The sequence below is a fragment of the Crassostrea angulata genome, chromosome 7 (assembly GCF_025612915.1).
Source record: "Crassostrea angulata isolate pt1a10 chromosome 7, ASM2561291v2, whole genome shotgun sequence".
Lineage (NCBI taxonomy): Eukaryota > Metazoa > Mollusca > Bivalvia > Ostreida > Ostreidae > Magallana > Magallana angulata.
Window position 1 is genome coordinate 23,449,615 of NC_069117.1, and position 14,709 is coordinate 23,464,323.

Genomic DNA, 14,709 nt, shown 5'->3' on the forward strand with positions numbered 1-14,709 from the left:
AATATGCGTACCTCTGATATATGTTTAATTGTTCTGCAAAAGAACAACTTCCTATTTTGAAAACTGTAGGAGGACTTATCCGTACAATGAGGGTACCCTATATGCAATATTTTGCCAAAAAATGACCAAGGTCAAAAGCTGGTATTTTTTTTATAAATTATCGAAAATCAAAATCCTAGCAATATGCATACCTCTGATATATGTATAATTGATCTGCAAAAGAACAACTTCCTATTTTGAAAACTGTAGGAGGACTTATCCGTACAATGAGGGTACCCTATATGCAATATTTTGCCCAAAATGACCAAGTTCAAAAGCTGATATTTTTTTCATAAATTATCGAAAATAAACAAAAAAATTTTTTTAAATACATTAGTCAACTTTAAAAAAAAATAGAAAATGTTATTTATCACATAACTAATAAAATTACAATTCATTACAAAGGACTACATATGGTTTGAGCCTAAAATGGCCCCCTTAAATGAACATTGTCATTTTACTGTAATTCTTTGTTTTATTTGTACAAATATACATTTGAAGTTTTTTCATAATTTTCATTTTAGTGCCCACAATTTCAAAATATGACATCATAAAGTTTACCTTTTCCCGCCATTTTCTCATTTCTAGCATAAAACGACTTGTTTTGAAGCAGTTGAGCAACTGCTTGAACAAACAAAATATTTTCACCAAAGATGTATCTCTCCAATACTTATAAGTGACAAAAAGTTCGTTCTTGTTCAAAGAGTCGCTCTATATTCCCATTCGAAAAAAGATAAGAAAAATGTCAATTTTTGACTGATTTTGATTGAATTATAAAAATAGCGTCACTTTTGACGTCATATACTGCCAGTGAGTGCATATATATCAAATAAATAGGTGAAACACATATTTTATATCAACTCTTTTATAAATTAACACAACAAATTAATGTACCTGAATGATTTTAAAAATAGCGAATTATGGGGGCCGAATTTGACTAATATCATATATAGTTCTTTGCTCCCCTAATTCTTAAAAAGTTTTGAATTTCAATTGAAAATTTAAGTTTATAGAAATACATGTATCTTAGGAGTTAAAATTTTTTTTAGATTTGTTTTCTCTATTTATATGAAATTAATATTAAAATTATTATTGTTTTAATTTTATATATTGTATACTGCTGATAACCACTCTGTCTCTTATTATCGATTTCATCTAAAATTCACAAGGGTTCAAATGACACGGGCCGAAAAGATCAGGGGTAGATAAAAGAAAGCACCCATTCACACTCGAAACTACTCGGATCGCACTCGAAGCGTAGCCAAATCAGCCGAGGATTGCCAATTGCACCCATTCACGTTGTTTACAAAGTGAAAGTAGTTCACTATAACTTTTGGTTGTAGAGGTACTTATCGCTAGATTAGGAAGTTTTGTTTCTACAAGATCAAACATTTGTGCATTGTCAATTTTCGATATGGATACAAAATAATCCATTTTGCAGGCTAGTACATTTCATAACCAAATTGAGTATGTAAGCTCAGCTATGGCATGTGTCTCGGTGCTAGCGTATTCATCGGCTGAAACTGAGACATATTGTTTCCAATAAAATGAGAACATTTTTAAAGACGGCAACCATTTCGAATCTGCAAACTTGTTTTGTTGACGTACAGTTCTGCTCGAAATTGAAGTGTCATCTATTTTTCTTCAAACACATACGAAAACTTTGCACTCATTTGAGTTGTTTGGCTCCTAAAAATGTAACTTCCGGACATACGATCCCTAGATGGCTTTCGAGCTTCGCTCGACGCAATAAAAATATAAAATTGAAAATTGGCGTTTGTTTTCTCAAAATTTCAATGTCTCCTAAACCTACATGAGCAGGCGATTTGAACATAGAATTAACTTTGGAAAGCCTTAGCCCTCAGATGTGTGGATGCTTCTTAATAATATATAGTAAATATTTGAGAAAAAAATTCAGCTGGTTTTAAACTCATATGACACAAAAATCAATAACCAACACTTAAACCAAATTATACTTATATATATAGTGTTAGATATAATGAGTATTGTATACTATTACACTTTCAAGTTAAATTCTGAAATCTGATTGGTTTAGATGCAGTTTATAATCTGTTCTATCACCCTTAGCCTTAGCAACACACTTCACAACGGGTAACACTATATAAATAGTGCCTGTTTGGGAGGGTAACTGTTGAAATTGACACCCCCAGACAACCATTGTCAATACTTTTCGAGGGGTGTCAATTTCAACAGTTACCCTTCCAAACAGGCACTATTTATTTTATTATACTGTATGTCTTAATTTTAAAGAAAATTTTACTGCTTTTATATATAAATGAAGTGAATTCTACGGTGAACCGTACGCACATAATTTACGCGCATGTAACAATTCTTTGTGTTACCCGTTGCCAAGTGTGTTGCTAATGCTGAGGTAATAGAACGGATTACCAACTGCGTCTAATCCAATCAGAGTTCAGTATTTAACATGAAAGTATAATAAAACAAATTGTTCCATGCATGTACATTATGCGTGCACAGTTTGCAGAGGAATTCACGTTAAAAATTTTGTTAAAGTTTTCTTTAAAATTAAGACAATCAGTAAAATAAAAAGTGCCTGTTTACTAGGTGACAGTTGAACTTGACACCCCTCAAAAACCATCGTCACCTCCGCTTTGCGTTGGTTGACAATGGTTTTCTTGGTGTGTCAATTTCAACTGTTACGCTCCAAAAAAGGCACTATCTTTTTTATGTTATAATTAATTTTATTATGTTGAAAGGAAGTATGTCCCATTTACATTAAGGTGTCACATACCTCCTTAAAACATATAAATAAGTGTTGATTTGGAACATACAAGTAATATCGAAGTTTTGAAAATAATATTGATTTTGATATTTTTGCTCATTTTAAAGAATCACTCAAAAACATCAACAACTAATTTGAAGAAATCTAGAAACCAGAGTCTATTAAAGCAAGGTCACTCAAATAAACTTGAACAAAAAAATAATCAAAATATTACAGAAATATAAATAACTTACTTTTCCTAGAGATCTTGGTCCCAGGATGAGGATGGTAAATACTAAAGACCAAAATAGAACAAGGCAGACAACAAAGTACCAAACAAGATGGCCGCTGTGACCTATCCCTTCAGATACTTGCAATACATCTTTACTGAAAAGAGATGAATACATAATACAATGTAATTCGTAAATGTCAGTGCAGCACTTGCATAACTCATTGAGATTTTAAAACACAAACCACAGTTACATGAATTTTCAAATAAATCACTATCCAAGAAAAACTCAATGCACTTCTAAATATCATGAATTCAGTTCAAAGTGAGTATGAGCCAGGGTCATGCAGAACACTTACTATAGGTAGAGGTTCTGGGAGGTTGTTAGCAGGTTTGTCACTCCTGTACTTGGTGAACTTTTGGAAATGTTGGAAGTTAAGATCATTTTGTCCTGCATGATGTTTGAAGAACAAGGAATGTCTGAAAATTCCCAAAAAAAGTTTTCATGCTGACAAGAAAAAACCTCAAAATATCTTGTAAAATCAAGTGGATTTTCCTTTTACTTTGTGTCTCACCTTTTTTTTTCAAAACAAGTTTGTAAGTAGAAAAAAATATCAAAACAATTCACAAAATAATTAGTTTGAACTTGAAAACTTTTTGATGGCAGCAATAATGCTCATTAAACCTGAATTTAACGAGGCCGAGTACAGAACGAGTACGCATGCTTTTGTGCAGCGTTTCATTTGTATTGTGATGTCATCTTTTTGCTTTGTTGACGCCATGGCGTGATAGTTTCAACAGCAGATATTCAGCAAAATTTGTTGAAAATAGCTCGTTTGATGCGTAAAATTGATATTATATTGTGGAAAAACATAAATGTCTCGAAGTATAAGCTATATTTGGGCTCGAGTCAAAAATGTGAAGAGGGTTCAGCAAGCCTTGTCCTTTGTCACGTTTTCTTAACCCGCCTAAATATAGCTTAATTCATATATTTCAAAACAGTAACCATGTATTTTATATTAATGACCCTTATATGTGATGTTATATATTTATTTATTACTTAAATATGTCTGAATGTTTTAATAATACTATAGAGATCACCATATCCGCCTTTGTCAAATAAAAAATAGTTATTATCTGACAAACTGGGAAATTGGGCATTCAAAAAAACAACTTTGATAAGACCCCTGGAATAAACCAGGAGGTAACAGGTTTTTTTTATTCAACCATTTGATGCCTTTTAGCAATAACTTTAATGTGTAGAACAGAAATAATAATCCCTAAGGCAGAAATTTAAAAAAATTGTAAAAAATGTGCAAAATTGATCAAAATCCCATAGGGTCCTATGTTAAAAATTAACAAACTTTGGGATGACCCCTTAAACAAACGGTGTGGTAAATGTCTTATTTTTCTATCTTAAAATAATAATTTTCTCAGTAGAAATTCATGTAAAAAATTTCATTCAAAAATCTAGGGCAGAACAAATTAGACCCGGCCTCGTTAAAATGAAGTCTGTAAATATACAATCAAACTGTTCATATGTTATATGTTATGTAACATTTTTTAAATGATTTCACTGAGCTGAAGTTTAGTTCTCTATTAGCAAATCACTGATACTGCTTCCTATCAAATGACACTGTTAGCGTACCCATGAAAACAAGGTGTGCTACCCTGGTGTCAATTATTAAACTGATACAAATATTGCTGAATTGAAGATGTGTTGTAACCAATTTTTTTTTAACTGAAAGTAAAACAAAATGAAATTCTCTAAATAAAGGTCAATCAAAAATACATTAATCTTAAGATTCTACTAATAACATGTATATGTATAATCTTGTTCAGGTGAACATGTGGTCATTCTGCTTCATGTCTAAATTGCTTCTGATTTGTGTTAAAATCTTTGATCTTTAAAAAACTGGATTTGAATGTATATGAATCAAGAAATATGGTCAACTTTACTACATGATAAGTACATGTATCATCAGAAAAAAACTAATGGAGGTGATAGTAGGGTGTTTGACTTATTTGTAATCAACAGTTTACATGTTTATTTCCTATTACAGCTATAAATCAAATTTCAAAGGGATTTGGGTGGAAATTTCTTCCGCCAATACACTTTGCTAATCAATGCATCCTCTCTTACCTCCAGTAGTGTTACAGGTACTGGCTAGTTGTATGGGCTGGACCAGAAGGTACATTGCCCACATAACTGGTGTTCCATAGTACAGGCTTATAAAGGTTGACACAATCACCACAGATGCTCCAAGTCCTGTCAACAAAAATTCAATTTTTCTTCAAAATTATTTATCAATATTTACAATCTTTTTTTAATTAATTCATCATCATCATCATAATACACATGATACAGTAAAACTCATTTAGCACGAACACGGATAGAGTGAAATATCGGATATAGCAAAGTTTTTTTGAGTCCATCGGCAAAATTCGAAAATAATTTGTGTAAAATTTTACAGTTATAACGCATTCGGATATAACAAATTTACAAATATGGCGAACTGATTTTGACTCCTATATAGGTGAATAATAACGAAATTAACACTTTTATAGCGAATTTCTTTAAAGTTGAAAAAGTTTTCACTACTATTCAACATAATAGTTTGGATGAATTTATTTTCTCGTAAATATTTCAATTAATCCGATCATTATAGGTATCAAAAGAAGGTTTTTTCATTCTAAGCCTCAATCAGCAAAAACTGTAGTCTGTTGAAAGAAAACATTATGAGTTTGTTAAAAGGATATAACAATTACGGATATATAACAAAGTAAATCCACTGGTCCGTAGAACTTCGCTATAACAGAGTTTTACTGTAAATATAAATTCTATAGGATGACCATAGGCATACAGACTAATTTTGAATAAAATCCCAGACATGACCAACATTAATGTTTAGCACTTGAATTGATATCACACACAAATGATACAACTCAATTAAGTATATCAATTGTCATGAGATACAATAAAACTTGTTGGAGAGAGATAGAAATGCAACATAATCGCTAAGTGGTCCAATATAAGGACATATAGCATTGCTTTGTCAGGGATCAAAAATTAGGTAAAGTGAACTGGAGGAAAACAGCATTCCAGCTGCAGGAACCAGGTCAATTCTCTCGTCAGGAAATTCCCATCTACACAAAGATGCAATATCATGGTGGAAAAAGCCAGAAGATGGTGACGGTCAGGCACTATAACAAATTGATTCCTTGACAAAGATCTTAGTCACTTGATCACTGCCTCATTTCACTTGATCAAATTTGATGCATTATCTCCAGAGACAGCATTCCATGCTTCCCTTTCATCTTCTCTCCTTTCTTTTATACAGAAAAGCCAAAAGGAAGGATGTCAATGGGCCAAATTACTTTGCAGAAAAAAAACTTGACTCCTCATTAAAGTTTAGAAGTCCATACATATGCAAACAGGGGGCCACTAAGCTACAAAGCTCACCAGGACATAGCTTACCTCTGAACATTGGTATCACATCCCAGGATATGACTGGGCCCCCTCTAGCATACTGTCCCAGTATAGTCTCCATGTAAAGTATTGGAAATCCACAGGTCAGAGTCAGTAACAGGTAAATCACAAAGAATACACCTACAGAGAAATGTTCAGTTTGACTATGGACAACCTTACTTTGGAACATATGCTGTGAGATCATTAGAATTTATGGTGGCTATATTTTTGGAAGATATCTATTTCACAACGAATTTACGTCCCCTATGCATTAAGAAACATAGTATAAAATCATTATTCATACTAGTAAATCTATGAAATTCCTCCTTAAGAACCTGACAAAAATTAAAAATCCATGAAAATTGTCCCACATGATATTAAATGATTCCACAGTACATTAAAACCCATTAAGGATGAAATGAGAAATCTTAATAACATGAAAATACAAAACTTGCAAATCTCAGAGGACCATTTAAATTGGTTTAACAATCCGTCAATCATGTGATATACCTCCTCCATAGGATGCTGCTGTCTTTGGAAACCAAAGAAATGTGTCTATTCCATTGACAAAGCTACAGCAGGCCAGGATGTACTCTATCTGCCTGTCCCAGGTGCAGTGTTCCTCTGTGTGACCAGAGAGGGCCCCATCCGACAGGTGATAGGGGGACGAGCGGGCTGTGGCTTCCTGACCAGGGTCATAGCCGTCCAATGAACTATCCTCCTCGTGGGAGGCACTGGGAGGCTTTAAGGACATCTGAAAGTTTTGAGGAAAAAAAACATTGTATCATGCACAAATATTTTCTAACAAAGATTTTGTTAAAATGTAAAGTAAATCTGTAATATTTAAACAAAAAAAGTTACTGAATAAAGCTTTAAAAATCACAATGTTTGACATGTAAGTATTTCTGTGAAACAATACCGAAATTAGAAGAACCTAATATGCTCATGGTATTTCAGAACAAAATATTGTATGAACTGTCATGAACTTATTGAGATTAATTACAATCAGCCCCTAATGACCTTGGTTAGATGACCTAAAGCAATGACCAAAATACTACTCCTTTGCAATTCTATGCACACAGCTCAAACCAAATGAACTTCTCTACCACTTCTATTTTATTCAGCAAAATCACCTGAGGACAAAATATGCAACCATAACTGGATGACGTTTAGATATAGAGTGACTTGAAATAAATGTCTTATTCCTGTATTGATCAAAATTTTGTGAGTCTGGTATTGCTATCATTATGCTATAAGCATGTACACCCAACATTAATTTGCAAATAAATCTTGGGTCTTACAAATCAAATTCAATGAACATTCAGTCATTAGTCAAATTAAGAACTCAGCAGATTAAATTAACATTAACTTGCTACTGTCTTCTGAACATTTGCGTGACATTTACAAGACAATGAATTCTCCAATCAAGCAAAGTTTCATTAAGTGCATGAGAGAGAGAGAGAGAGAGAGAGAGAGACAGAGAGAGAGTAAGTAAAAGTAAACTTTAACCCACAGAGAAAGGAAGAATGAAATTAGCCTAATATAATATGGATAATATGGTCCATGGCAATAAGTTGTCAAAATATCAAAACCAAATACCAGATACTGAATTAACACACCTGACCATGACAATATCATGCATTTCTTTACAATTCAAATCAAATTTTATGATCCAGCTATGGCTTTATACAAAACAAGCTGGAGTGTCAGCCAAACAAAAACCTCAAGGTTGGCTTAATTAATTAGATTTTAAATTATTAGTTGTATGAATTAATCTAAGGACTTTATAGTCATTACTCACACCAATATTCCCACCACTATCCCCAGCATCATTCAGTTCAAAAATTTCTCCACCAGACTCATAAATTGTGTACAGAGCCATACTCCAATATTTCAGAACTTGAGGTAAATTCCTCAAATTTCAAAAAACTGTCACCCTCCATAAGAATTTATAAACTTCTCTTGAAATCCATACCGAGACATGAAAAATGATAATCCCCAGAATTAAACGAATAAAAAAATTATAGAATCTGTTCATAAGGTGCTGAGGTGGTATGTATTTCTTGCATACTGAGGGTCCACTCTCTGAACTGTTGTTACACATTGTACATCTCAGGCTTAATGGGAAGACACAAATATAACAATAATACTGCATGTTTTGGCAACTGGCTCCCTCCATCTACACACCAGGCAGCAGCGCAATGCCATGCATGTCCACAATAATATCATGAACTCATCCAAGTGATACAACACTGATTAATACCCTAACACTTCACTGTCTTTGCTCTGTACAGTGTATTCAATCCATGTGCCAAGTTTCAGTAATTTTTGTCTAGCATCATTTCCTTCCCATTTCAATTCTTAAATAAATCCAAGATACTTCTCAGAAAACAGTCATCTTGGAGATAGATGAATATCTTTTTAGTTTTGACTGAAGACCACATTGATTGGTTTGGACACAGGTGTAGTCATCCTTGTAATAGGTAGCACAGACAAGTCAATCAACCAAAAATTGGGGAAAAATTCATTATTTTCAATTTTGGACCCTTTTTAATCTGTTCAAGACAGTTCGATCTGTCTCAACAGAAGTATCTCGCCTTTTGGACCAATATGTCTCTGTATATATGAAGGGCAAGTTTATACCGCACATAAATAAGGTGAAACCCTACCCTCTCTGGGGACATCTTGATTTGATGTGTGGCCAGTCAAACTCATACAGTGCCATTCAAAAGTCAAGACATTAATCTCACTTTCCTGGGTATAGATTTTTCTTTCTTCCTGCAGCTTTGGTTGGAAATAATTGAAAGTAGCAATTAGGTATCTGGTTCTTAATTGGAACACCACTTTAGGATGTCTGAGAGGTTTGAAAATTCAATGGACTTTATTGACTTAAACGTACATTCCAAAACTTTGGTCAGATTGGTACATCGGTACTTTAATCATTCGATCTGCATTATCATCCTTACTGAATATGAAACCTAAAGGTTTAATTAACTTCTACAGTTATCTACTGAAAAACCAAATATTTCATTAAAAAGAATTACATAATGAATCTCATAGTGAATCAAATTTCTATTAAGAACAAGAGATGCATGTGAAACACTTATGTCCCCCTCCCTTGAAAACATCTGCAATGAATTAAATGAACAGAAACTGCATGCTTGCAAATAATTAGAAATTTTGATTTGATTTGAACATATTTTATTATGCAAATATACATTTACATAAATGGATTAGGCAGCAGGCAATGCCCATGTAAGTCTTCTCCATAATTAGAAATTTTAGAAGTGCAAGGGGCATAACTCTGTCAAAAATTACTTGATCGTACCCAAAATAGATCTTAATTGACCTAAATATTATTGAGATTTATCTGTTTATCAAATTTCATGTTAGTAAGTGCAACCTCTGCGAAGAAAATGAACGGAAACTGCAAATTATTTGAAATTTTCTACGTCCATGGGTCATAAATATTTCAAAAATGATACTCCATAGTACCTAAAATCAAACTTGACCTAAATATCATTATGATAAATCTGTATACCAAATTTCATTTCAATATGTGCAACCTCTGCAAAGAAAATGAATGGAAACTGTTGCCAGAATGACTGACAGAGATGCAGACATACAGCAGCAAAGCAATATGCCCTCTCTTCTTTGAAGGGGGCATAAAAATAAAGCTTGTAGTTTAAGAAAGGGATGGAGGGGCATAGCAATTAACATCTATTTATTAATACAGAGGGGCAAAAACAGTACTATTCTATACATATATATCATTAATGGATGTTTAGGTAGTTCGTTAACGGTCAAATTATATCTGTTCATAAATGGTCAGGAGCCTGCATGAACATTCATTCAACTATGTCATTAGTGGATTCAGTATCATAAGAGGTTAATACTGATTTTTTGTTAAAATAACAAATTACCATCCTTAGCAGTAAACATAGTGAAAATAGATATACTGTTGGAAAATTAATATATCTAGTGAACACAATCATCCTACCAGTTAGAAATGTACTTCATATTTCAGTCATGGAGCATGGTTAACCAGCTAAAGGACTATTGTAATCATCATGTTAACTCACCGCTAGGGAAATAGACACGCCCTCTTACACAGCCTTGATGATGAAGAATTCTATTACCATCACGTTTCCACTGAACAAATTATATACCTCTCTATGAGCGAAGTTTGCTGTAGATGGTTTCACAGGCTACAGAAATCCACTTCAAGGGAAAGCTGGACAGACCTGATCAGGGTACAAGTACTTACCCAATTTGGCTATAATATTCACTCCAAACGGTAGAAGTACTAATCATTTTAAAAATGCATCAGAGCTAATGGGTTTAATTAAAGCTCACCTCCCCCTTAACAGTTCACATCCTGGAATCACCCTCCTTTAACTTAAAACTGCATGTAAAATACTTTGTGTCTCCTTAATTAATACCTCAGTCTGCACCTCTCTTTGTTAAAACATTAACGTTATTTAAATCACTACCACATAGCTAATGATAAAAAAAACTGAATCTATTGCAGCAAAATTTGAATGGACTAGAGGGGGAGGCAATGTGTAATGCTCTTAATAATGCACTGGCTGAATGTTGCAATATCTATCAAGCTATTAACATCAGAACATCAATATCTTGATGCTAATTCAGTGCCTTCAACAGAAAAACTTGCAGCATATTGTAGTTAGTATTGAATATTATCTTTTCAATAACTAGACACCTACTTTTTGAACTTGCAATCGTTGTATAATACATGTACAATAATATCATCATTCAGAGTCCTGATGCTATATGAGAGAAATTTGCTGCAAATTAGAAATAAACCTCCAATAAAATAAATGGAGGGAAAAACATTAAGATTTTATTGCACCATTTAATGCCCATAAAAAGAATTTCTTGGCATCACACTGAATAATCTTTATTTTATTTCAGGAAATACAAGACTGCATAATTTATTTAATGTCGCTATGCTTTTCATGTCATTGGCTCTTTTACACCCATTATGCTTAAAATTGATAAATGAACACAAGAGTAAAATGATGGTTTCAAGGTGGAAACATATTAATCCATTTACTTCAAGCATTCTATTTAAAATTGAATTGGAAATAAAAATAAATATGTTTTGTCTACAATCTTCTTTTTTGCAAACAATGCAACACATGGTCAGCATCGGACGTTTATGAAATACTAGTGTAATGTTTTGTTGGATATATTTTCATCTGAATAAGGAACATAATTTTCATTGGAATTGGGTGTACGGGTGATTAGTAGCACAAGGCATTAATTCTCTAAAGAAATATCAATAAAGTATATGTGTATATGTATGCATGTGTGCAACAATTTCTGATTATCAAATTCATGATTTTCTGACATAAACTAATTAATTACCAATCGTTTCTTTGCTGATGATTGCAATGGCATTAAACAGCAATTCAGGTAACTTCAACCTTCAATTATTACATTACAACCATTCTTTAATTACATCTCTTATGTCATTAAAAAAGTAAGGTGTAGTCTTAATGTCACATGGTTGCAATGAAATATGCTAAAAATACTAATTAACTGATTTTAAATTTTCTTATTATGAAAAAAAATACGATAAAAAAAAATTGTTACAGTACCATTTTTGATTCAGTCTTTGGACTGGATTGGGTGGCATCGTATGTTCCATCGACCGACATGGACACTTTTTTAGTGTCTGCAGACACTGCAGTGTTAATTCTCGAAGGTTTGTCTGGATTAGCGTCCTCCATTTTAATTTCCAGTAGACTGTCTGTTCCTGCTCCCCTACCACAAATGCCGGCCTCTCTGCTCCTGACTGTCAACCTCATCATACACTACAGAGAGATCAAACATGTTGTCATTAAACTCCCGTTGCATCTCTCCTTGAATTACTAGTTTCTGTGGAGAGAAAACTGTCAATTCATTAATAGGTCTCACTGTCTCACATCAAAAAATTCTAATGGAAATATGCTCGGCTAAACGATGATTCCATGAGACTCTTAGATAATCAAGACCAATAAATGATAGTTTTGATTTTTTTCCCACTTTCCTCTCACAACTTCTTGTGTGAAGTTCACCTGAGAAAATGAGTAGAGTACAATCAATATTATCTTTATGTACTGTCAACTGATAAATGACATCTGATCATTATTAAACCCGATACCAAAAAACACTTCACTTCAGTTACTGTGGTCAACAGGCAATTAAAAACTTTTTTTTACCCCAATCCAAGATTTGTATGATTTGTTCATTCATTAAATAGTAGTTTCTAGTATATCTTTTATTAATTTGATAGAAACAACCAAATAAGAGCTTGTTGAAATGGAATGAATGGGTCTTCCTTTCCTGAATCACCGCTCGTATATAACGTAATATTAAAGATCAGCACGAAATTACCAGATATTTGGTACTCACAATAACATGTATGTAAACCTTTGCGATTTTGTTACCAGCGTGCTTTTACTGTTTTGGATGAAATTGCGAGAATATAAAATCGCAAGAGCTTATTTCTTTTGTTATGATATTTCCTATACATCAAATGAAAAATATAGCCAGTTTTTAAATTAAAAAAAATTGCATATCACGATTTTACAAAGATTTTAATTCCTTGCATTTACCAGTTATTAGGAATCGATAGTGTATATACACATCTAAGGAAGACTGATCCTGTGCATGGAGAAATATTAATGATATTCCAAATTTTTACAAGCAAGCCTAGCTTGACTAGAGAGTATTTTAGTTCGATCTAATCCCCAACCCATTTGTTCAAGAGATGATCCTGAAAAGTGGTAGGGTCAACACATCCTCAGATCTGCATGTCTCTATACTTGATCATCCTGTCCCCACACCAAAACCTTTTGGGTGCTTGAGTGACCTTATCTTTTCCATTTGCAACACATACATTACATATCATACCTGTTAACCTTTCAAAACTGCTATGTGGGAGAATCTCCCCCTTACCAACTTGGCTAAGGGGGAGATTTTGCGTAAACGCCGTTTTTTCACGTGAAATGCAAATATATATTAAAAATACTGTTAGAAACCTTATTTTACCATTGTAATTATTGCATTTGCAATCATTTTAAATTTTATTATTTCTATATGACTACCAGTGTGCAATTACAACTTGTGTTGCTGTACAAGTTCAGAAAACTATTATTTTGTTTGCATGGTACAATACAAGAAGTCAATAGTGCCACTTTTTCTATTAAGTCTTAATGTTCAGTATTGAACCATCACTGCATGCTGACAAATTTATTTTGCCTATTTTGAATTTACAGTGAAACCCAGTTGAGAAAATACCAGAAAATAATATTCATTAAAATTATTTTTTGCCTTATATATAGGATAGATTTTTAATTCACAAAACAATTTTAACATGTATTTCTCCAGTATCATTTAAAAATGATCTCTGTTGTAAGGTCTATAGCATCCTTGAAATTAATAGTACCGGTACTATAAACTTTAAAAACTCTTGTGAAATGCTTTTACACTTTTATTCGAGCTTCACTTTATTGGTAGCTTGAATAAACACTCAGTGTTCACAACTCATCCAAGCTCACTTTGATTTTTACCAACCGTGATGGCCAGACAGAATTAGTCCCGACCCACTGCACGTGGCTTGCAATGGGTGCTTTACCTGTGCACCTGTTAGGTGACACCACTGGCTGTTATTGTTTTCTTTGGTGTTACAGAGTACAATCAAGATGTTTTCAGCTTTCACTTATTTTTTTATAAGGCCTATGCATAACTAAATACGTAACTGATTTAAGTCAAAACCGGAAGTAACCATGTCATACTATGATCACGGTAGACAGTACTTGGATGGATTTTGATATATTCAAGCTACACAGCAGCTTTTTGAGTTCAAAATCAGAGAAAACCCCGCAGTGGATGTTGAAATTTGCATGTTAAGATTCAGAATTGGGGGGGGGGGGGGGGGGGGGGGGGGGGGTATGGGGAAGACAAATACGATTGCGGGAGAAATTTGTCTCCAACGCGGGAGATAGGTATGATGCGGGAGATCTTAGATTTTTAGGCTGTTTTGCGGGAGTCTCCCGCGCAATGCGGGAGGGTTAACAGGTATGCATATCAGTCTGACAAGTTACGTATTTTGTTCTTTTTAAGTTGTTGATCAAGTTTGTTCTTTTAAAGTTGATGATCTTGGCATTTTCTGCCACTGCGAGCAAATTCAAACTAAACCGGGCCATAATAAACACAAAC

General features: G+C 33.4%; 1 protein-coding gene across 4 annotated transcripts in view; it reads right to left on the reverse strand.

The window, feature by feature from the left end:
- The window catches only part of LOC128192065 (uncharacterized), a 63,784-nt gene that overhangs the window by 31,506 nt on the left and 17,569 nt on the right, over nucleotides 1-14,709 (reverse strand). For all 4 annotated transcript variants that reach the window (XM_052864493.1, XM_052864492.1, XM_052864494.1 and 1 more), the window contains 6 exons: nucleotides 12,105-12,320; nucleotides 6,991-7,234; nucleotides 6,490-6,621; nucleotides 5,155-5,280; nucleotides 3,371-3,491; nucleotides 3,037-3,169 (listed from right to left, as the gene is read on the reverse strand). In XM_052864493.1, the coding sequence (XP_052720453.1) occupies nucleotides 3,037-3,169; nucleotides 3,371-3,491; nucleotides 5,155-5,280; nucleotides 6,490-6,621; nucleotides 6,991-7,234; nucleotides 12,105-12,317 (969 nt within the window). In that variant the 5' untranslated portion in view covers nucleotides 12,318-12,320. The remainder of the gene's footprint in view (nucleotides 1-3,036; nucleotides 3,170-3,370; nucleotides 3,492-5,154; nucleotides 5,281-6,489; nucleotides 6,622-6,990; nucleotides 7,235-12,104; nucleotides 12,321-14,709) is intronic.